Genomic DNA, 22,563 nt, shown 5'->3' with positions numbered 1-22,563 from the left:
TAATCTTATTTAGATTGTTGGCCAAATTCATTTCTTTGTGGCTAAAGCTTGGTAGGTCTCTATTTCCTTGATGGCTGTCTGCCAGGGGTTGGTCTGTGTCATGTAAGGTAACATATTGACAGGTTCCATGGAAGAAGCCTGGATATCTGGGGGGCCATTCTGCCTGCCACACAGATGGTAACTGAAATGGATAATTTACTGGATAGACTTAGCACCAGACTAGAGATGGCTAACAAAAGAGTAAAGGAGTTAGTGAATTTTAAGACAGAGCAATAGAAAGTAAACAATTTGAAGAACACAGAAAACAGATTAAAGAAGAACAAACAGCTTCAGAGAACTGTGAGGATAATATCAACTGGTGTACCACTTGATATGTAATTGGAATTCCTGAGGGAGATGTGAGAGACTGGAGCAAAAAAGCTATACGAAGAAATAATGAACAGATTTCCCAATATACATTTATTCTAGCAGTGCAAGATTCATTTAACAGTCAAAAACCAACATATAACATTCCTCATTTAAAGAATAAAGGAGAATAATCTCAATATTGTAATGGATGCAAAAAAAGCACTTGATAAAATTCAGTGACAATTTGTGATTAGAAATCTCTTTTCAAAGCAAAGAATAGAAGGGAACATCATTATTCTGATAAGGGTACCAAAAAAATCTCCAGTAGACTTTATACTTATTGGTGGACTATTAAGGATTTCCCCTGGAGATTATAAATGAAACAGTGATGCCTGCTAACTATATATATATATGTATATATATATATATATATATACATATATATACACACACACACACATATATATATATATTTTAAGCAACAGGTTTTTTTTTTAAACATTTTATTTATTTGACAAAGAGAGACACAGCAAGAGAAGGAACACAAGCAGGGAGAGTGGGAGAGGGAGAAGCAGGCTTCCCGCGAAGCAGGGAGCCCGATGCGGGGCTTGATCCCAGGATCCTGGGATCATGACCTGAGCCGAAGGCAGATGCTCAGCGACTGAGCCACCCTGGCGCCCATTTAGGCAACATTTTACTGGAAGTCATACTTGATGCAATAAGTTAAAAAAAATATCTAAGGATTGGAAAGAGGACATAAAACAGTCTTTGCTGACAACATGATTGTATATAGAGAATGTAAAATATGCATTATCTATCAGAATTGATACATGAATTTATCAAGGTTACTGGATAGTTCGGTATCCAAAGTTGATTTTATTTCTATATTCCAGCAACCAATCAGGAAAATAAAATTTTGAGGGGTACCTGGGTGGCTCAGTCGGTTGAGCATCTGCCTTCGGCTCAGGTCATGATCCCAGGGTCCTGGGATCCAGCTCTCTGCTCAGTGGGGAGCCTGCTTCTCTCTCTCTCTCTCTCTCTCTCTTTCTCTGTCAAATAAATAAAGAAAATCTAAAAAAAAAAAAAAGGTTCACCAAAAAAAAAAAAAGTAAAGTAAAATTGTGAAAAGATGGCACCATTTGTATTGAAATCAAATCCTTAGGAATAAATCTCCCCAAAACTGTGTACTTCTCTACAAAAATTATAAAATGTTACTGAAGTATAACCTGAATAAATGCAGGGATATATCCTGTTCTTAGATTGGAATATTCAATACTATAGAGATGTCACATCTTATTTTGATCTGTGGATTCAGCGCACCCCCAGCAGAATCTCAGTTGGCTTCTTTTAAATACCAAACAGAAATACATACATTTGTGTGTCAAAAGACGAACCAAGGATACATCTAGGACTGCTATTCAGTCCAAATGGAGGGAGTCCACATGTCTGACATGTTAGAATCAAAAAATACATTGTGGTAATACATTCAATAGTGTACAAAACAATAGACATGAACAAAGTACTGTTAAATACAATCACATGGGTAAATCTCCCTAAGGCACACAGATCCATGCTATCTGGTTCTGTTTGAGTTAATTTGAGACTTAATAGGCACAACTGATATATAGCATTAAAAGTCCATATTTATCTTTAGGGCAGAAGCACAGTTGTGCCTGGGAGGCGGCATGTAGGGGCTCCTGTAGTGCTTGAAATATTCATCTTATCATTGTAGCTTTGTAATCATGCACTTAGGACTTAGTTATCTCCTGTTGTATAATAAATTACTGAAGAACTTAACCAGATTAAAAGGACAACTACTTATTTTCCCCCACATGGTTTCTGTAGGTCAGGGGTTGGGAGTGTTCTTAGCTGGTTCCTGCTTGAGATCTTTCATGAGGTTGTAATCAAGATGTTGGGCGGGGTTGCAATCATTGGAAGGCTTGAGGGAGGCTGGAGAATCTGCTTCCAGGTCATTCACTGGTGTGTGTGTGACCTTGGTGCAAGCTGTTGGCAGGACACCTGAGTTCCTTGCCATGTCGACCTCTCCATAGGGCTGTTCAGTGTCCTCATAACATTGTGGAAGTCACAATCATTTTTATGACCTAGTCTTTGAAACCACATTTCAGCATTTCTGCCAGTATTCTGTTGGATAAAAGGATCAACTCTATTCAGTGTGGCTGGGGACTAGAAAAGGGAATGAATATCAGAAACCAAGAATCACTGGGTGCATCCTTAAGTTCGGCTACTGTATTAGTATGCTACGGCCACCATGACAAAATACGACAGACTCGGCGGCTTAAACAACAGAAAGGTATTTGCTCACAGTTCTGGAGCCAGGAAATGCAAGATCAGAGTGGTGTCTGGTGAGAACTTTCCTTTGGGTTGCAGAGTGCCATCTTAGCCCCATGCCCTCACATCCTCCTTTGGTGCATCTGTGTGCGTGTACATGCACATGCACACACACATGTAGGGGGGCAAGAGCGAGTGCTCTATCAGATCAGGACTCTACCCGTATAACTTCATTTAACCTTAAATTACTTCCTTAGAGGCCCCATCTCTAAATAGTCACACTGTGGGTTGGGCTTGACTATGAATTCGGGGGAGTGAGGGGGACACAGACATTTCATGTACTTTCTGCATTTTTATACAATTTAATACAAAGTCAACTCTTGGAAGGGGCCGATCAGTTCTCAGACCTATAGAAAGATAGGATCCTTAGAGTAAACACAAGCATGCACATGCAGCACCAAACGCTAAGTAGAATGTGGTGCGAAGATAAGCAGGCACGCTCTTAACACTGACTTTTTTTTAACAAGGATAAAGAGAAAATTCTAAAGATTATATGAAAACAAAGATACTTAACCTGTAGTTTTACTTTAGGTTTCTCTGTGGCATTGTAAGCAAAGCAGCAATTGAGCAGTGTCTTCATAGTGCTGTGGGAAAATAATGGTCAGCCTAGAATGCTCTACTCTCCCAAACTGTCATTCAACACTGAGGGTGAAAGATATTTTTAAACGTAAGGGTTTACCATAACTAGTTTATCATCACTTTGTAGGAATTATTCATAGATTTACTCCAGCATGAACAAATACATGCTCAGAAGGCAGCAGTGGGTTTTAGGAAATAAGAGTCAACAATGGATTAGTGTTAGCATTAGTAGTACAGATATTTTAACTTTTTAAAATTTAATAAAAAGTTCAAAGATTCCAGAAGACAGCAACATGATAAATAATGGTGTAGAAGGTGGTATTAGATGGAAGTAAAAGCATGCTAAGATTTTGGTCTTGTTTTTTGGTTTTGTTTTCTTTTGTCTGTTTTTTTTGGGGGGGAGAAGATGTTGTTAATTATTATCTTTTTATATTTATTTAAGTAGTCTCTACCCCCAACTTTGGGCTTGAACACATGATCCTGAGATCGAGAGTCACATGCTCTCCTGACTGAGCAGGCGCCCCAAGATGTTAATTATTAATGTTAAACTTTGTCAGAAAAACATATGGGTTAGTAACTAAGAATATAAGTGGAATATAAAGCTTTAAAAATGTTGAAATAAAAATGAAAGAAAAAAAACTTGATCAACGTTTACTGGAATATATAAATAGAAAACAAAATAAATTGGGTGGAATTCAGTGTAAATGTATTAGTTATCTCTTGCCATGTGACAAATTAGCACCAAACTTAGCAGCTTCTCACCAACATCATCTCATAGTTTCTGTGGTCAGGAATCAGGAAGTGGCTTAGCTTTTGGTTTTGGTCCAGGGTCCTTCATGAAGTTGCAATCAAGCTATCAGCCAGAGCTGCACTCATCTAGATCTGGAGGATCCACTTCCAGTTTCCCTCGTGAAGCTGTTGACAAGCCTCAGTTTCTCCCTGGCTGTTGGCCAGGTGCTTCAGTTTCTTTCTTTGGCAGCCTCTCTGTAGGCTGCTTGAATATCCTCACAGCATGGCAGTGGCTTTTTCCAAAGTAAGCGAGCTGAAGGCGAGAGGCTCACATGGAAAGCTGCAATGCTTTATAACCTAACTAATCTCGACAAGAGACCTGCCATCACCGCTGATGGATTCCCTTGGTTACAGAGACCAAGCCTAGGATGTGGGAGGGGACTACACGGCGATGTGGATTTTCAAAAGTACAGATTTGGGGGACTATCATAGAGGTGGCAAGCAAAAATATTTCTATTATAGTAAATGTAAGTGGATTTACTTACATTATTAAAGGATTACTTATTAAAAGTGTCAGATCAGGGGGCACCTGGGTGGCTCAGTCGGTTAAGTGTCTGACTTCAGCTCAGGTCATGATCTCAGCCCTGGGATTGAGCCCCATGTCGGGCTCCCTGCTTGGCGGGAGGCCTGCTTCTCCCTCTCCCACTCCCCCTGCTTGTGTTCCCTCTCTCGCTCTGTCTCTCTCTGTCAAATAAATAAATAAAAACCTTAAATATATCAAAAATACATGTTCGATAGACACTAACACTATATATAATAATTGCTGCTTAGTAATAGTAATGCAAATCAGAACACAAGGAATCAGGATTTAGAGCATTAAAAATGACAAAGTGGGATTTTGTATTTTGACAAAAGTAATAGTCTAAATGATATCATGGGAATGAACTTGTATTAGCAGTTGACCCTTGAACAACACAGGTTTGAACTGTGCAGTCCACTTACACATGGTTAAATATAGTACAGTATCATAAGTGTATTTTCCTTCTGATTTTCTTAACATTTTCTTTTCTCTGGCTTGCTTTATTGTAAGAATACAATATACAATGCGTATGACATACAAAGTATGTGTGAATCAACTATTTATGATGTGGGTAAGGCTTCCAGTTAATAGTAGGTTATCTGCAGTTAAGTTTGAGTCAAATACATGAATTTTTGACTGCTTAGTGGTTTGGTGCCCCTCATCCCTGCACTGCTCAAGGACGGTTAAGTATTAACTGTACTTAATAACATTGCTTCAAAATATGTACAGTAAAATCTTAAATATAAGAAAATAAAGGGTTTGGAAGACTATAACCCCTCATGTCGCAGAAACTGACAAATCACTTATAAAAGTAGAAGACTGTAGTCAGTCTGTTTATCACTGAAAACAAAATTGACCTCATTTAGAACCTTAGATCCAAGAGAGAATATGCAATATTCTTTAAAATTTTTGAGTTAAAAAACATAGTATACATCTAGGGAAATGCATAAGACTTAAAGTTGTATGTACATTATATCTGATTGCTGTGGAATACCCATACAATGCCCATATGCTAGGTAGTCGTACGTTCCTGGTGTCCTGGAAATGCTTTCTGTATCCTCTTGGTCATACCTACCCCCAGGAGCAGCCACTATTCTGATTTTTATGGTAGTAATTTCTTTGCTTTTCTTCCGATTTTTACCCCCTGTGTATGCATCCATAAACTGTAAGGTTTAGTTTTGTCTTGTTTTGAACATTATGTCAATAGAATCATGCTATGTTTTGTATCTTGTTTGTTTGTTTTTCACTATTTCAGTGTAAGATCCACCCTTTTTTTTTTTTGCTGAAGCTGTAGTTAATTTTAATTGTATATTTCCTTGATTGAATCCTTCCAGGTTCTTTTATATTCATTCTTCTATTAGTGGGCATTTGGGTTGTTTTCTGTTCTGAGCACTTACTAATGAAACAGCTACAAACAGCATTCCTGTGCTTATACCCCACTACCTTATTACCATAGCTTTCTCTCTTTATATGTAAGCATTTATTTCTATAGATAGGTCTCCAGGAATGGAATTGGTAGATCATTGTTAGACTGTTTTTCAAAGTGATTATATCCAGCCAGTAGGCTGCAATCCCCTGAGGCCAAGACTTGATGTCAAATTTTAAAATTTTTACTAATCAGAGGGGGTGTATTAGATTTTCTTTATTGAGATATAATTCCCATACGATGAAATTCACCTTTTTAGAGTGTATATTCAGTGGTCTTTAGTATATTCACAAAGTTGTGTAACTACCACCACTAATCCCAGAATATTTTTATCATTCCAAAAAGAACCCCCCCCCAACCCATTAACAGTCACTCCCTATTCCTCCCCCTCCTCTCAGCCCCTGGAAAACATTAATCTGCTTCCTGTTTCTCTGGATTTGCCTGTTCTAGACATTTCATATAAATGGGATCATACAATATGTGGTCTTTTGTTTCTGGTTTCTTTCCCTTATAGTAATGTTTTTAGGGTTCATCTATATTATAGAAGTATCAGTACTTTATTCTTTTTATGGCCAAATAATATTCCATTGGGTAGCTATCATATATTCATTTTTCTGTTGATGGACATTTGGGTGTTTCTACTTTTTAGCTGTTATGAATAATGCCACTATGAACAGTCATGCATAATTTTTTATGTGAGTATGTTTTCCATTCTCTTGGGTATAGACCTAGGAGTAGACTTGCTGGGTCATAATGTAACTCTGTGTTTAACTTTTTGAGAAACTGCCAAACCGTTTTCCAAAATGGGTGCATCATTTTACATTCTTGCCCGCAGTGCATGAAGGTTCCAATTTCTCTGCATCTTCACCAACACTCATTATTGTCTTTTTATTTTCTTTTAAAGATTTACTTATTTATTTTTTAGAGAGAGAGAGAAAGAAAGCCTGCAGGGGTGGGGAGGGGCAGAGGGAGAGGGAGAGTCTCAAGCAGACTCTGCATGGAACCCAACTCGGGGCCCAGTCCCACAACCCTGAGATTACAACCTGAGCCAAAACCAAGAGTTGGCAACTGCGCCACCGAGGCATCCATCTTTTTTATTATATATCTTGTAGTCAGTGTGATGAGGTATCTCTTTGTGTGTTTTTTCCATTGAAAAAAAATTTTTTTTAATATTTAATTTATTTATTTGACAGCACAAGCAGGGGGAGCGGCAGGCAGAGGGAGAGGGAGAAGCAGACTCCCTGCTGAGCAGAGAGCCTGTCCTAGGGCTTGATCCCAGGACCCTGGGATCATGACCTAAACCGAGGCAGATGCTTAACTGACTGAGCCACCCAGGCACCCCCCATTGAAAAAATTTTTATTGGACAAAAATTGTACAAATAAGCTCTTGGTTTGAACAACAAAGGCTGTATTTCCCTAATGACTAATAATGTTGAGTATCTTTTCACGTGCTTATTGGGCATTTGTAGATCTTTTTTTTTTTTAAGATTTTATTTATTTGAGAGAGAGAGAGCTCAAGAGAGGGGGAGGGGCAGTGGGAGAGGGAGAGGGAGAAGCAGACTCTCCACTGAGCAGGGAGCCTGACATGGGGCTCCATCCCAGGACCCTGGAATCATGACCTGAGCTGAAGGCAGACGCTTAACCAACTGAAACATCCAGGCGCCCCCATTTGTAGATCTTCTTTGGAGAAAGGTCTTTTCAGATCCATTGCTCATTTAAAAAACTGGGTTATTTGTCTTTTATTGAGTTGTAATCATTGTTAAATATAGTTTGGATACTAGACCTTTATTAGATACATAATTTGCAAATGTTTCCTCCCGTTTTACAGATTGTATTTTTAGTTTCCTGGTTGTGTCCTTTGAAGTACAGAGTTTTAAATTTTGATGAAGTCCAGGTTATGTAGGTTTTGTTTTGGGCTTTTTTTGTTTTTGCTTGTTTTTGGTTCGTGCATTTGGTAGTATACTAAGGAAACCATGGTCTAATCCAAGGTCATGAAGATTTACACCTATGCTTTCTCCTAAGAGTTTTATAATTTTATCTTTTACATTTAGGTCTTTGATACATTTTGTGTATAGTGTGAGGTGTAGGGGGTCCAGTTTCATTCTTCTGCCTGTGGAGGTCTGGTTGAAATAGGAGTTTGCAGTTGTCTCAGCACTATTTGGTGAAAGATTATTTTTCCTTTATATTGCCTTGGCATCCTTGTCAAGTCATTGGGGTTTTAGTTTGTAATTCCCTAATTACTAATGAGTTTGGGAACCTTTTTCTATGTTTATCAACCATTTGAATATCTTTTCTATTGAAATACCCAGTTTTTAATTGGGTTATCTGCCTTATTTTTATTGATTTCTAGGAGTTGTTTTTTGGTTGTATTTGTTGCAGATAGCTTTTGCCACTCAAGTTAGTCTATTCTCTTGGTGTCTTGATGACAGAACAGAACTTCTTTAATGTAGTCAAATTTATCAGTCTTTGACTTTTGGAACAATACTTTTGGTGTCTTGCTCAAGACATCTTCTAGTTCAAGTTCTCAAATATATCCTGTGCTATTTTTTAATCAACATTATAGTTTTAACTTTTGTGTTCTAGGTCTATAATCTACTTGGAATTGTTTTTTGGATATGGTATGAGGTAACAATTTAATTTCTTTTTTTCCTCCCTATGGATACCAAGTAGTCCTGCTACCATTTGTTGAAATATGTGTTCATACCCACTGCTCTGAAACGTCAGCTGTGTCATAAATCAGGTATCCTTGTACTCACTGCTCTTTTTCTGGGCTCCTCGGCTCTAGGAGCTCTCTTTTTCTGCACCAACAACACATTCTTTATTATCACAGTTTCATAATAGTGTAGATATATGCTGGAACAAATCCTCTCATTCTGCTGGAGTGTTTGCCAGCTCTTGTTTTATATCCTTATTTTTCTGTGCATATGTATGTAATTTTATTAGGGATTGTTCAGCCTTGCCCTCAGTCAAATTTGCCTCTTCCTGGGATACTCCCATCAAGACCATTAATAACAACCAAGGAGTTCTAACCTGGGCAGTGATAATCCCCAGGTTTTTCATTCATTGGGATTTTAGGGCTATTTCTCACAGGTAGTTAGTGAGACCAGCCATCCCAGTGACTGGTCATAATGACAAAATGTGTCTTTGACCTCCTTCCCTTCGATTTACTTCCAGAAAGCCACAGTAGAAACCTGATTTGATGCCCACTTCACTGTAACAGTTCTTACACAAATAAGCACAGATGTCCAAGGAAAACTCACACATAGCCTACTGGAGTCACATTCAGTGGGAGCAACCCATAGAGACAGAAACCGGATCAGATGCGCTGGCTGCCCCAGTGCTCATTCATTTCAGTTCAGTGCACAGAGGTCTGTCAGGGCAGGTTTCACATCCCAAGAGAGGGATTATGACCCTTGGGCTTTGTGGCTTTTAAACCACTTTAAGTACAGAAGCAACAACCACTCACTGTTGTGATCAGGGGTGGGATGCAGAAGTAACATAATATGATAGACATTATCTGGTGCCACAGGGGAAAAAATTAGAAGAGACAACCCTGAACAATTATATGCCACCAAATAGAACCTATTTTGACAACATAGCTTTTTAGGGGAAGCAGCCCTTCCCTGGCATAATCAGGGTCTGGGATCCAAATCTTGCAGCTGTATGATGTGGCATGTTGGTAGCAGGAATCTTCCTCTTTCATGGTTGGGGAAGTGCCAGCCCTTCCCTTGGCATGATGGGAAGGAACTCCAGCCCAAGTTTTGGGTTGACTGGAATTGATTGCCATACACATTGGGCTGAGTCCAGTTGTCATGGAGGTTCATAGGAGCTCAGCTTCTTTTTTGGGTGGTCAGCAGATCAGTTTTGGATGAAATGACCCTTACCCCTCACTTGTTAATTCTCAGGATTTCTCTGGCAATTCTTTTTTATTTTGTATGTATATTTACATAGATGGCATTTTAAAAACTTAATTTTTCACTATAAACTTCCCTTTTAGTACTGCTTTTATTGCATGTTTTTGTTTGTCTCATGATATTTTCTAATTTTCCTTTTTAAACTGCTTTAAGTACTTCTTTGACCCATTGGTTGTTCAAGAGTGTGTTGTTTACTTTCTACATATTTGTGAATGTTCCAGTTTTCCTTTTGTTATTGATTTCTAGTTTCATTCCATTGTGGTTACAAGAGATACTTGGTATGATTTTAATCTTCTTAAATTTGTTAAGACTTGTTTCGTGACCTAACATGTAATCTCTCCTGGAGAATATTCTGTGTGTACTTGGGAAGAATGTGTATCCTGCTACTGTTGGTTGGAATGTTCTGTATATGTCTGTTAAGTCCATTTGGTCTATGTTATTCCAGTCCACTGATTTTCTAGGGTCTTGAAGTGTTTTACTATTATCATGTTGCTGTCTGTTTTTCCTTCAGATTTGTCAGTGTTTGCTTTATATATTTAGGTTTTTGAAAATTGTTTTGAATATTCTAGGTCCTTTGCATTTCTATATAAATTTTAGGATCAGCTTTGAATTTCTACAACAAAAGACTGCCAGCATTTCAATTGGGATTACACTGAATAGAACAATAGATCTACTTTGAATAAATCAATTTGGGAGAATTGCCATCTTGCTACTGAGTCTTCCAGTCCATGAACAGAGACTGTTTCTGTATTTAGATTTCCCAGCAGTGTTTTATAGTTTTCAGGGTAAAAGTCTTGCATTCTCTTATTAAATGTATTTCTAAGTATTTTATTCTTATGTTTATTCTTAATTTCACTTTGGATTATTGTTGCCAATATATAGAAATACAGTTGATTTCTGCAGGTTGACCTTGTATCCTGTAACCTTGCTGTGGTCATTTATTAATTCCGTGTGTGTGTGTGTGTTATTCCCTGGGATTTTCTATGTTCAGGATCATATTATCTGTGGACAAAGACAGTTTTACTTATTCCTTTCCCAAACCGATGTCTTTAATTTCTTTTTTTGCCTAATTTTACTGTCTTGAACTATCACTAAAATGTTGAGTACAACTAAAATGTTGAGTACAAGTGGTGAAAGTAGACATCCCTGGCTTGTCCCTGATCATAAGGGGAAAGCACTAAGCATGATGTGCATTTTTTGAAGTGCCTTTTATTAGGTTGAGGACATTTCATTTAGTCTCTAGTTTTTTGAGAATATTTATCATGAATGGGTGTTAGATTTTGTCAATTGCTTTCTGCTTCTTTTAAGATAACTGGCTTCTGTCCTTTATATTATTAATTTGGTATGTAACATGCATCGATTTTTCTGATGTTAAACGAATTTTACATTCCTGGGATAAATGCTACTTGGTTATTGTGAATTGTTGTGAATATTGATTATTCTTTTATATATTGCTGGATGCAGTTTGCTAATTTTGTTAAGGAATTTTGTGTCTATTTCAGGGATATTGGGCTATAGTTTTCTTGCAAAAAGTTGTCAGGCTTTGTTACGGGTAATACTGACATCACAGCGTTGGGAAGTAGTGTACTCCCCTCATTTATTTCCTGGAAGAGTTTCTGAAGGATTGGTATTATTTCTTTAAATATTTGATAGAATTAACCAATGAAGCCATTGGGACCTGTGCTTTTCTTTGAGGGAAGATTTTATTATGAATTTTTTTAAATTTTATTTATTTATTTGACAGAGACACAGTGAGAGAGGGAACACAAGCAGGGGGAGTGGGAGAGGGAGAAGCAGGCTTCCTGCGGAGCAGGGAACCCGATGCGGGGCTCGATCCCAGGACCCTGGGATCATGACTGGAGCCGAAGGCTGACGCTTAACGACTGAGCCACCCAGGCGCCCCCGAGGGAAGATTTTAAATAACTCATAAGCCTATTTACATTATGTATTTCTTCATTAGTCAGTTTTGGTAATTTGGTATTTCTAGGGACAAATCCCCAGAAATGACATACAGATGTTCATAATATTCCCTTATAATCATTTAAATTTCTTTAGGGTCAGTAGTGTTGTTCCTTTCTTCATTCCTGATTTTGATAATTTCTGTCCCCCCCTCCTTTTTTTAAATTAGTTTAGCCGAAGATTTGTCAATTTTGTTGATCTTTCAAAGAACTAACTTTGGGTTTCACTGATTTTCTTTTTTATTACTTTTCTGCATTCTAGTCTATTGATCTCTGATCTTATTTTCTTTCTTTTGCTTGCTGTAGGCTTGATTTACTCTTCTCTTTCTAATTTCTTAATTGTGGAAGCCTAGGTTATTGATTTGGGACTTTTCTTCCCTGGTATCAGTGTTTAAAGCTATGCATTTCCTTCCTACATTGCTTTAGATACATCTCAAATTTTGATGTGTCTTTGTTTTCATTTGGTTTAAAAATATTTTCCATTTGATTTATTCTTGATACATGGGTTACTTAGAAAATGTTTAATTTCCAAATATTTGGGGATTTTTTAAATTTATTTTGTTTTATAATTTAATTCAGTTGTGGTTGGGAAACATGCTTTGATTTCTGCCCTTTTAAATGTATTGACATTTATTTCATGACCGGCACTTATTACATCCTTAAGAACTGTCCATATGTACTTGAAAAGAATGTATTTTACAGTCTTTGGGTTGAATGTTCTAGGTTAAGTTGGGTGATTACGTTGTTCAAGTCTTCTACATCCTCGATGATTTTCTGTCTAGTTCTATTGACTATTGGGTCAGTATGGACATTTCCAATTATTATGGTTACATGATCTATTTCTCCTTTCATTTTGTCAGGTTTTGCTTCATATATTTTGAGGCTTTTTTATTAAGTGTATATGTGTTTATCATTGTTATATCATCCTGATATATTAACTTCTTTCTCATTATGAAATATCTTTTTTTCTCTTATAGATTTTTGTCTTAAATTCTACTTGTCTGGTATTAATATAGTCAATCCTAATCTCTAATGGTTACTGTTTGCATGGCCTATCTTTTCCCATCTTTTTACTTTCACCCTGTTTGTATCTTTGAATCTAATGTGTGTCTCTTGTAGACAGCATATAATTGGATCTTGCTTTTTTATTCTGTCTGGCAATCTCTATGTTTTTTGGTTGGGGCAATTAGACTATTTACATTTAACATAATTATTGATATAGTTGGATTTACTTCTGCCATTTTGCTATTTGTTCTATATGTCTCCTGCCTTTTTTTTTGTTTGTTTCTCTTGTCCTCTTTGACTGCTTTGTTTTGTCTTAAATGAATATTTTCAGTGTATCATTTTAATTTTTCTGTCAATATTTTCACTTTTTTTCAGTTTTTTCTTAGTTGTTACTCTAGGGATTAGCATGTGCATTTTACTTTACCACAGTCTACCTCAGATTAATACTAATTTAATTTTAGTAAAAAATAGAATCTTTTCTCCAGTATAGTTTCATTCTCTCTGGACTCCTATTTGCTATAATTGTCATGTATATGATGTGTATGTGTTATAAGTCCAACAATATACAGTTGATCCTTGAAGAATGTGGGGGCTAAGGGAGCCAACTTCCCAGGTAGTCTAAAATCTGCATATAATTTTTGACTTCTCCAAAACGTAACTGCTAATAGCCTACTGTTGACCAGAAGCCTTAGTGATATCATAAGCAACACGTATGTTGTGTTTTATGTAGTATATGCTGTATTCTTACAATAAAGTAGGCTAGAGATAAGAAACTGTTACTAAGAAAATTATAAGGAAGAGAAAATACCTTTGCAGTACTCTATTATAAAAAGTCTGCATACAAATTAACCCATGTGGTTCAAACCTGTTGTTCAAGGGTCAACTATAATGTTATAATTATTGCTTTGTAATATTTTATGTCCTTTAAAGTAGTTGAGAGAAATGAAAAAAATTTATGGACTCGTTTATATCAGCTCACATATTTATCATTTCTAGTGCTCTTTCTTTCTCCTTGATTATTCACATCACTGTTTAGTGTAAATCTTTAAGTCTAAAGACTTCCTTTAGTATTTTTTGTAAATCTGTCAGCAGTGCATTCTCTCAGTCATTGCTTCTCTGGTAGTGTCTTTTTTAGCCTTCGTTTTTGGAGGATAGTTTGCTGGATATAGAATTCTTGTCTATATTTCAGCACTTTGACTATGGCATTCTACTGCCCTATCTCTTCCATTGTTCAGGTGGAAAGCTAGCCATTGATCATATTGATGTTCCCCTGTAAAAACTATTCATTTACTCATTACACAATGAGTAGTTTTTACCTTGCTGCTGTCAAAAATCTTCTCTTTGGCTTATGGTGTGTCTCTGTGTGGATCTTTTTCTGTTTATCCTCCATGGGATTTTTTGAGCGACTCAAGTGCATGGATTAGTGCTTTCATCAAATTTGGGCACTTTTTTTTCATTATTTCTTCATACATTCCTTTTGCCCCTTTGTGTCTCTCTTTTCCTTCTGGGACTCCTATTATGCAATTGTTCATACCCTTGGTCATATTCCATAGATCTCCAAGGCTCTGTTCTTTTTTTTTTTTTTTCATTCTTTTTTCTTTTTCTCAGCTGGATTATCTTAGTTTACCTACCTTCAGGTTTACTCATTTCTTTCTACTGCCAGTGCAAATCAGCTGCTGAATTGCAGATTTGAATTTTTCATTGATTATTGCACTTTCCAAATCCAGAATTTCTATTTGGTTTCTTTAAAAACAACAACACAATAAATAAACCAAAACTCATTTCTCTTTATTGATATTATCTCTTTGGTGAGGTATGATTGCCATGTCTTTAATTCTCTTTAATTCTTTACACATGGTTTCCTTTATTTCTTTGAACAGGTGTATATTCATTGACAGAGTCTTTGTCTGGTACATCCAATGCCATATCTAATACCTGGGCTTCCCCAAGAATAATTGGCTATGGACTGCGTACTTTACTATTTCTTTACATGTGTCATAACTTTTTGTCAAAAACTGGATATTTTAAGTATTGTGGTAACTCTAGTAATCATATTTCCCTCTTCCCCATCCTCAGAGGTTGTTATTGTTGCTGGTTGTTGTCATTTATTTAATGTCTTTCCTGGACAAATTCTGCAGTCTTACTCTTTGTCACATGCAGTCACTGAAGTCTCTGCTTAATTAGCTAAGTCATCAGCTGATGATTTGACAGAGTTTCTTAAATGACTTAAGCCAGTAGGTCTCCCACTCTTTTTCTAATGGGCACTTTGTGTGTTGGGACAAATTGGTTTCCATGCTCTGGCAGTTTACAACTCTGCCTTAGCCTTCACTTCCTACATGCACAGAACCTCAGAGGCAAGCACGGGTGAAAGGTTAGGCCTTATCTTGTCTTTCCTGGTTATTTGCATGGCCTTCTACATGTGCATGGCCTTCTGGATCCCCAGGAATGCATCAGAAATTGGAAAAGCCTCCCATGGAGCTCTTGTTTCTCAGATTTTCCTTTTGAGTTTTTTTGGCCAGCCTCTTGTTTGCCCCAGGTGGAGTCACTGCCCCGGCAACTGCAGTGTTAAACAGTTGCCACTGATTTTTTGGGATGAACTTGCTTGAGGATAGAGCTTTCCTCACTGATTGGGCTCTGAGTCAGATGAAACAAAGATTAGCTCCATGAACGGGGCTTTTCTAGGGAGCACCAGTCAGGCCGAATAGTGTACAGTTCCCTGGGGACAGGGCTTCTGAGGGAGCTCCAAACCCATCAGCCTTCTCCAGTGGCTGCTAGGCTGCTGGCTGTCATAGCTACTGAGATTCTGAGGCTGCTGATTTCCAAGGCCACCATGAAACTGGGAAGAGGGACTAGAAATAGAGCAAGTGAAAACACTAGAAAGCTTGTTTGCTGTTGTTAGGAAGATTCAGCTGTTTTCCTTGAATAAATGTTTTTGGGATTGTTGTAAGCCTTTGGCTAATTTCTAGAGTGCTGAAAAAGTTAATTTTGAAAATTTATGCCAGTGTTCTCATTGCTTTTATGGAGGAATGGATTTTCAGAGGTCCTTCATCCATAATTCCAAAAGTGCTTCTCAGTCTGCCTGTGTTTTTAAGTGCTGTGCATATTACACCTGTTCTTTTTGATATCTAATGATGCCCTATGTGTATTTATTTGTCAGCCATGAAAGTCCACTCTTTGATTTCATTGAGAGCTGCTTGCGAAATAAACATGAAATGGTTATTTATGAGGCTGCGTCAGCTATCATCCATCTTCCTAACTGTACTGCCAGGGAGTTGGCACCTGCCGTTTCAGGTTAGTTGTGTGTTTGATAGCTGGATTTTGTTTATATTTGTATGTTTTTGTTTTAAGTTCCATAGTTCTGCAGGATAGGTAGTAAGAATGATTTTTGAACCTTAGCTGTATTATATTTACCTTTGTGTTGTGATATGAAGATGATTTATTTTTGTTGTTCTTTACTTAATTACCTCTTTTTCTGAAGTTACCATTTCCCTATATAAAACATTAAAAATTTTTTGCTTAGAATCAAGTAACTTTCATGCCTTCAGTTCTCTTTCATGTTTAAAAAGTCCATTTGCTCTTATAAGTATTGCTACCACAAATTCAGATATTAGTGGGTATATTAATTCTTATAGAAAACTAAACTTTGTTTCCTATATTTACACTTTTTATAGTTTAACAAAAAGTGTTTTTACTATTTTTGATGATACATTTCTGATGTGAAGTTTTGATGCTGTGATCTAATCTCCTTATGCATATTTTGAATACTATATGTACTATATTTTCAGATATATGCAATATGATGAAATGAGCTATATTCACAGTGATCTTTTTTCCTTTCTAGTTCTTCAACTTTTCTGTAGCTCTCCTAAGCCAGCTTTGAGATATGCAGCTGTGAGGACTTTGAACAAGGTAGGTGTCCCTTTGCCAACTATTGACTTATATCAATGTTTGATTGAGAATCATTACATGTGAAGCATTTGGCTTTCTCCCCAAGTTAGTAAATAGGATTTATGGGCTTCACTTCTATAGCACCTTCCTTATATTTGTGGCCTTAGGTGTGGCCATTTTTATTATTCAGCTAAAGATTATAATTCGACTTTTTTTTTTTTTTAAAGATTTTATTTATTTATTTGAGAGAGAGAGAATGAGAGATAGAGAGCACGAAAGGGAAGAGGGTCAGAGGGAGAAGCAGACTCCCCGCCGAGCAGGGAGCCCGATGCGGGACTCGATCCCGTGACTCCAGGATCATGACCTGAGCCGAAGGCAGTCGCTTAACCAACTGAGCCACCCAGGCGCCCTATAATTCGACTTTTGAGCACTTTACAGCTGAGAACCACATTGTCCAATATGATGCCCATTAGCCATGAGTGGCTATTTCCATTTAAATTAAGTAAAATTAAATAAAAAATTCAGCTCCTCAGTCACTCTAGTCACACTTCATGTGCTCAGTAATCATGGGGTTAGTGACTCTCATATTGGACAGTGCTTTACGTCTTGAACATTTCTATCACTGTAGAAAGTTTTCTTGGACAGTGCTGGTGCAACACAATGTGAGTCACATGTATAATTTTAAATTTTATAGTAACCACATTAAACATTTTTTAAGATGAAAATAATTTTAATAATTTACCCTAATATATGTAAAATCATATCAACATGGAATTGGTATAAAATTATTAAAGATCTATTTTGCCTTATATTTTTTCACACTAAGTCTCTGACATCCAGTGCTTATTTTTATGTTTAGAGCATATCTTAATTTGGAATAGCCACATTTCAAGTGCTTAGTAGTCACATTTGGTTATTGGCTACCCTTTTGGACACCATAGGTTTAAACGATATAATTCAGAAACATAGAATAAATTAAATAACCATAAACATTTGAAATGAAAGTTTTTTTTTTTTTTTAAGATTTTATTAGAGAGAGCGAGCATGAGAAATCATGAGCAGGGGGGAGGGGTAGAGGGAGAAGCAGACTCCCTGCTGAACAGGGAGCCTGACACGGGACTCGATCCCAGGAGCCCGGGATCCTGCCCTGAGCTGAAGGCAGACACTTAACCAACTCAGCCACCCAGGCACCCTTGAAATGAAAGTTTAATGTAGTAGAAGACTTGTCATAAGGCAGTATGTGAGGGCGCCTGGGTGGCTCAGTTGGTTAAGCGACTGCCTTCGGCTCAGGTCATGATCCTGGAGTCCTGGGATCGAGTCCCGCATTAGGCTCCCTGCTCAGCAAGGAGTCTGCTTCTCCCTCTGACCCTCCCCCCCGCTCCCTCTCTCAAATAAATAAAGTCTTTAAAAAAAATAAGGCAGTATGTGATCTATTATAAATTAATTGTATGAACAATTGGACGTAGAGAAGCCATGGAAAAACCTTTATAGGGACAGCCACAGAAGAACCCTTTACAAATAACAGTTTGAATTGTTTTTTTAAGAAGTGATATAGGTCCACATTCCTTTATCTGTAATTTTGGGGCCAGATGTGCCTCAGAATTCAGTATTTTATGAATTTTAGGAAGGCAATATCGTGCTATCTTATATACTAACCCCACTGAGCCTAGAGCAGTACCCTACCATTAAACACATTAATATTTCTTTTTTTAAAGCCTGTGCTATACATAGGACTCTCCTCACTAAGTGGAATAAATTAATATTTAACTTGTTTTACAAATTTTTTTTAAATTTTTTAAATTGTGGGTAAAGGATTCTGTACCAATATTGAGATGGAGAAGTGAACAATTTTGACAAAAGCAAAGAAGCAGGAGAAGGACAGACATGTTTTAGTGGCTGGAGTTTGCTGAAATACAGAAATGTTTTCTAAGTGATAAGATATTAACAGTCTTTGAGCAGTGTTTACCACAGTAGGTACTATTCTCTGAGATCCTTACATCTAGTAGAATAGATATCCATGTACACATGTACTATAAAGGGAAATAGGCCAACTGTAATAAAACAGACTGTGAGGGCGCCTGGGTGTTTCAGTCAGTTAAGCGTCTGCCTTTGGCTCGGGTCATGATCTCAGGGTCCTGGGATCAAGCCCCGAGTTGGGCTCCCTGCTCAGCAGGATGTCTGCTTCTCCCTTTCCCTCTGCCTGTCTCCCCCCACTTGTGTGCTCTCTCTCTGAAATAAATAAAATCTTAAAAAAAAAAAAACACAGACTGTGATATTGTTACAAAGATTATAGAAACCTAGGAAGAGAAAGTGCTTTGTTTTACTATGACTCTGGCAGTTAATCGTGTATCAAATGATATATCATACCTTATTAATTGGAAATATTCTTCTTAAAACAATTACTTTTGACCTATATTGCCCCATTTTAGATTTTTAAAAGCCGCTTACCTTAATTAAAATTTCTATTTACCTCTTTCTTTGTTTTTTAAAGTTCTGGTCTTCATTAGTAGCAGTTTGCTTATTATTTGTCTTGCCCTTCCACAAGGTGGCAATGAAGCACCCCTCTGCTGTTACTGCCTGCAATCTGGACTTAGAAAACTTGATCACAGACTCAAACAGAAGCATTGCAACCCTGGCCATTACTACACTCCTCAAAACAGGGAGTGAGAGCAGTGTGGACAGGCTCATGAAGCAGATATCTTCTTTTGTGTCTGAAATCTCAGATGAGTTCAAGGTAAAAGTTTAAATATGGTCATGTTTCTCCCAGTCTCTGGCTTGCCTATTTCTTTTCTTAACAGTATCTTTTGATGAGTAAAAGTGTTAAATTTTTATGAAGTCCAATTTATTAATTTCTTTCACTGTTCTATTGCCTTTGTCTACTTCCAGGCCTTAAAGATATTTTCTTATGTTTTCTAAACGTTTTATGGGTTCAGCTTTTACATTTTGGTCTATTATCCAATTTGAATTAAATATATATATATTGTGTGTGATAAGTTCAGGGTTTTGTTTTTTCTTTCCCATACTAATATCTAGTCATTCCAGCATAATTTGTTGAAAAAGTCTTCTTTTTCCCCATCAGAGTGCTTTAGCATCTTTGAAAAGCAGATAACTATATAATTGTAGGTATATATCTAGGTTCCTTATCACATTCCGTTGATCTATTTGTCAATCCTATGCTAGTACCATACTGTATTGATTAATGTAGCTTTATGGTGCTTCTTAAATGTAAAGCAGGTGGTCTTCCAACTTTGTCCTTTTTTTAAATATTCTAGGTCCCTTACATTTCCATATAAAATTTAGGATCAGCTTATAATTTCTATAAAGTCTGCTAGAATTAGGATTGGAGTTATGTTGAATCTATAAATCTGGGGGGAACTGACATCATTATGGTATTCTTCCAGTTCATGAATATGGTATACCTCTCCCTTTATTTAGGTCTTCTTTAATTTCTCTGAGCAGTGTTTTATAGCATTTACTCTATCGATCTTGTACACATCTTTTATTAAATTTATATCAAAATATTTTATACTTTTATATCCTATTGAAATTTCTATTTTATTGTTTGCTAGTATATAAAAATAGATATATATATTTTTTGCTTTCTCATAACTTGGTATCCTTGCTGAGTACCCTTATTGGTTCCAGTAGTTGTTAATGCATTTCTTAAGATTGTCTGTATAAATAATGTTATCTGTGAATAGAGACAGTTTTGCTTCTTCATTTCCAATCTAAATGCCTTCCCTTTCTTTTTCTTGCCTTATTAAAATGACTAGGATTTCCACTATAATGTTGAATAGAACTGGTGAGAATGTGTCAGAGATGATCAAAAGAACAATAAAATAAACTTCAGTTAAAAGAATTAAAGTAGAAAGATTTTATTATTTCATTCTTATTTCTCAAACAAGTATAACTTGCTCTATTTACTCTCTTCTATATATCTAGACTTTTTATCTTTATTTATTTATTTTTTTTAGAGAGAGTACACAGGAGCACTGGGAGAGGTATAGAGAGAATCTTAATCAGACTACACGCTCAGTGTGGAGCCTGACACAGGGCTCGATCTCGGGACCCTGAGGTCATGACCTGAGCCAAAATCAAGGGTCGGATGCTTAACTGAGTCACCCAGGCACCCCCTATATCTAGACTTTTAAAAAACAAACTTAGCCTATATATTCAAGTAGACATTTTGAATCTTGGGGAACCTTAGGAGGTTATGAAGGTCATTGTGTAGTATAACTTACTGAATGAGTCTCCTGTGCTTAGGTATATAGATAGTTTTCAGTATTTTGCAATGACAGATAATGCTGCAGTGGATAACCTGGTGCATATGTTTTCTTAAAATGTTGGAGGTTCATCTCAGGGTCAGTTCATAGAAGTTCATATGCTAGGTTGAAGGCTAAATCAATATGTAGTCTATTTGTAGAGAATGCTAAATTCCACCAGCACGTATAAGAGTGCCAGTTTCCCCATAGCCTCACCAGTAGAGTGTATTGTGTTTTGAAGTTTTGTCAGCTTGGTGGATGAGAAAGTGATCTCAGTATAGTTTTAATGAATTTCTCTTCTTAATGAGGGAAGTTAAACATCTTTTTACATTTTTAAAGATCATGTAATACTTCTTTTTGAATATCGTTTGTTCATCTCTCTTTTCCATTTTTCTATAGGAATTTTGGTCTTTTGTTTCCTCAATTATTTTAAGTTTTGTTTTTTTTTTTTAAGATTTTATTTATTTATTTATTTGACAGAGAGAGACACAGCGAGAGAGGGAACACAAACGGGGAGTGGGAGAGGGAGAAGCAGGCTCCCCGCTGAGCAGGGAGCCCAATGCGGGGCTCGATCCCAGGATCCCGGGATCATGACCTGAGCCAAAGGCAGACGCTTAACGACTGAGCCACCCACGTGCCCCTCAAGTTTTTTTAATATATTAGGGATATTAGTTCTTTATCCATGAAATATGTTATGATATATTCTCCCAGTTTGTCATTTGTCTTTTGACTTTTCTTATGGTGTCTTTTGTTATTTTTATGTAGTAAGATTTGTCAATCTTGTTGCATTTGACTTTTGGGTAGTAGAAAACTTTCCCTTCAGGGGCGCCTGGGTGGCTCAGTTGGTTAACTGTCCGACTCTTGATTTGGGCTCAGGTCATGATCTTAGGGTTCTGAGATCAAGCCCCATGCTGAGCTTCATGCTGGGCGTGGACCCTGCTTAGGGTTTTCTCTCCCCCTCTCCTTCAGCCACTTCCGCCACTCTGGAAGGAAGGAAGGAGGGAAGGAGGGAAGGAGGGAAGGAAGGAGGGAAGGAGGGAGGAATCTAGGAAGCTTTCCCTTCAGATTATAGAATCTGATGGGGTGAATAAGGATTCACCTATGATTTCTTCCAGTGCATGCATAGTTCCATGTTTTCATTTAGATCTCTGATACATTGGATTTTTTTTATTTTATGTTAATCAGTATACATTACATCATTAGTTTTTGATGTAGTGTTCCATGATCCATTGTTTCTGTATAACATCCAGTGCTCCATTCAGTATGTGTCCTCTTTAATACCCATCACCAGGCTAACCCATCCCCCCACCCCTCTCCCCTCTAGAATCCTCAGTTTCTCAGAGTCCATAGTCTCTCATGGTTTGTCTCCCCCACCGAATTCCCCCCCCTTCATTGCTCCCTTCCTACTATCTTCTTTCTTTATTATTATATATGGTATGAGAAATAGATCTAATCTTATCCTTTTTCAGTGATTATCCAGTTGCCCCCCCATTTTATTTAAAAGACTGTCTTTGCCCCAGTAATT

General features: G+C 37.1%; 1 protein-coding gene across 2 annotated transcripts in view; it reads left to right on the top strand.

Annotated features, from left to right (window-relative positions):
• Positions 1–22,563, top strand: part of COPG2 (COPI coat complex subunit gamma 2) — a 95,590-nt gene that overhangs the window by 43,647 nt on the left and 29,380 nt on the right. For both annotated transcript variants that reach the window (XM_073899207.1, XM_025854914.2), the window contains exons 10-12: positions 16,046–16,179; positions 16,730–16,797; positions 19,322–19,510. In XM_073899207.1, the coding sequence (XP_073755308.1) occupies positions 16,046–16,179; positions 16,730–16,797; positions 19,322–19,510 (391 nt within the window). The remainder of the gene's footprint in view (positions 1–16,045; positions 16,180–16,729; positions 16,798–19,321; positions 19,511–22,563) is intronic.

This window comes from Callorhinus ursinus, unplaced genomic scaffold (genome assembly GCF_003265705.2).
Source record: "Callorhinus ursinus isolate GAN/ISIS: 27379988/994484 unplaced genomic scaffold, GSC_fseal_2.0 scaffold12, whole genome shotgun sequence".
Lineage (NCBI taxonomy): Eukaryota > Metazoa > Chordata > Mammalia > Carnivora > Otariidae > Callorhinus > Callorhinus ursinus.
This window is presented reverse-complemented; position numbering and strand designations above follow the sequence as displayed.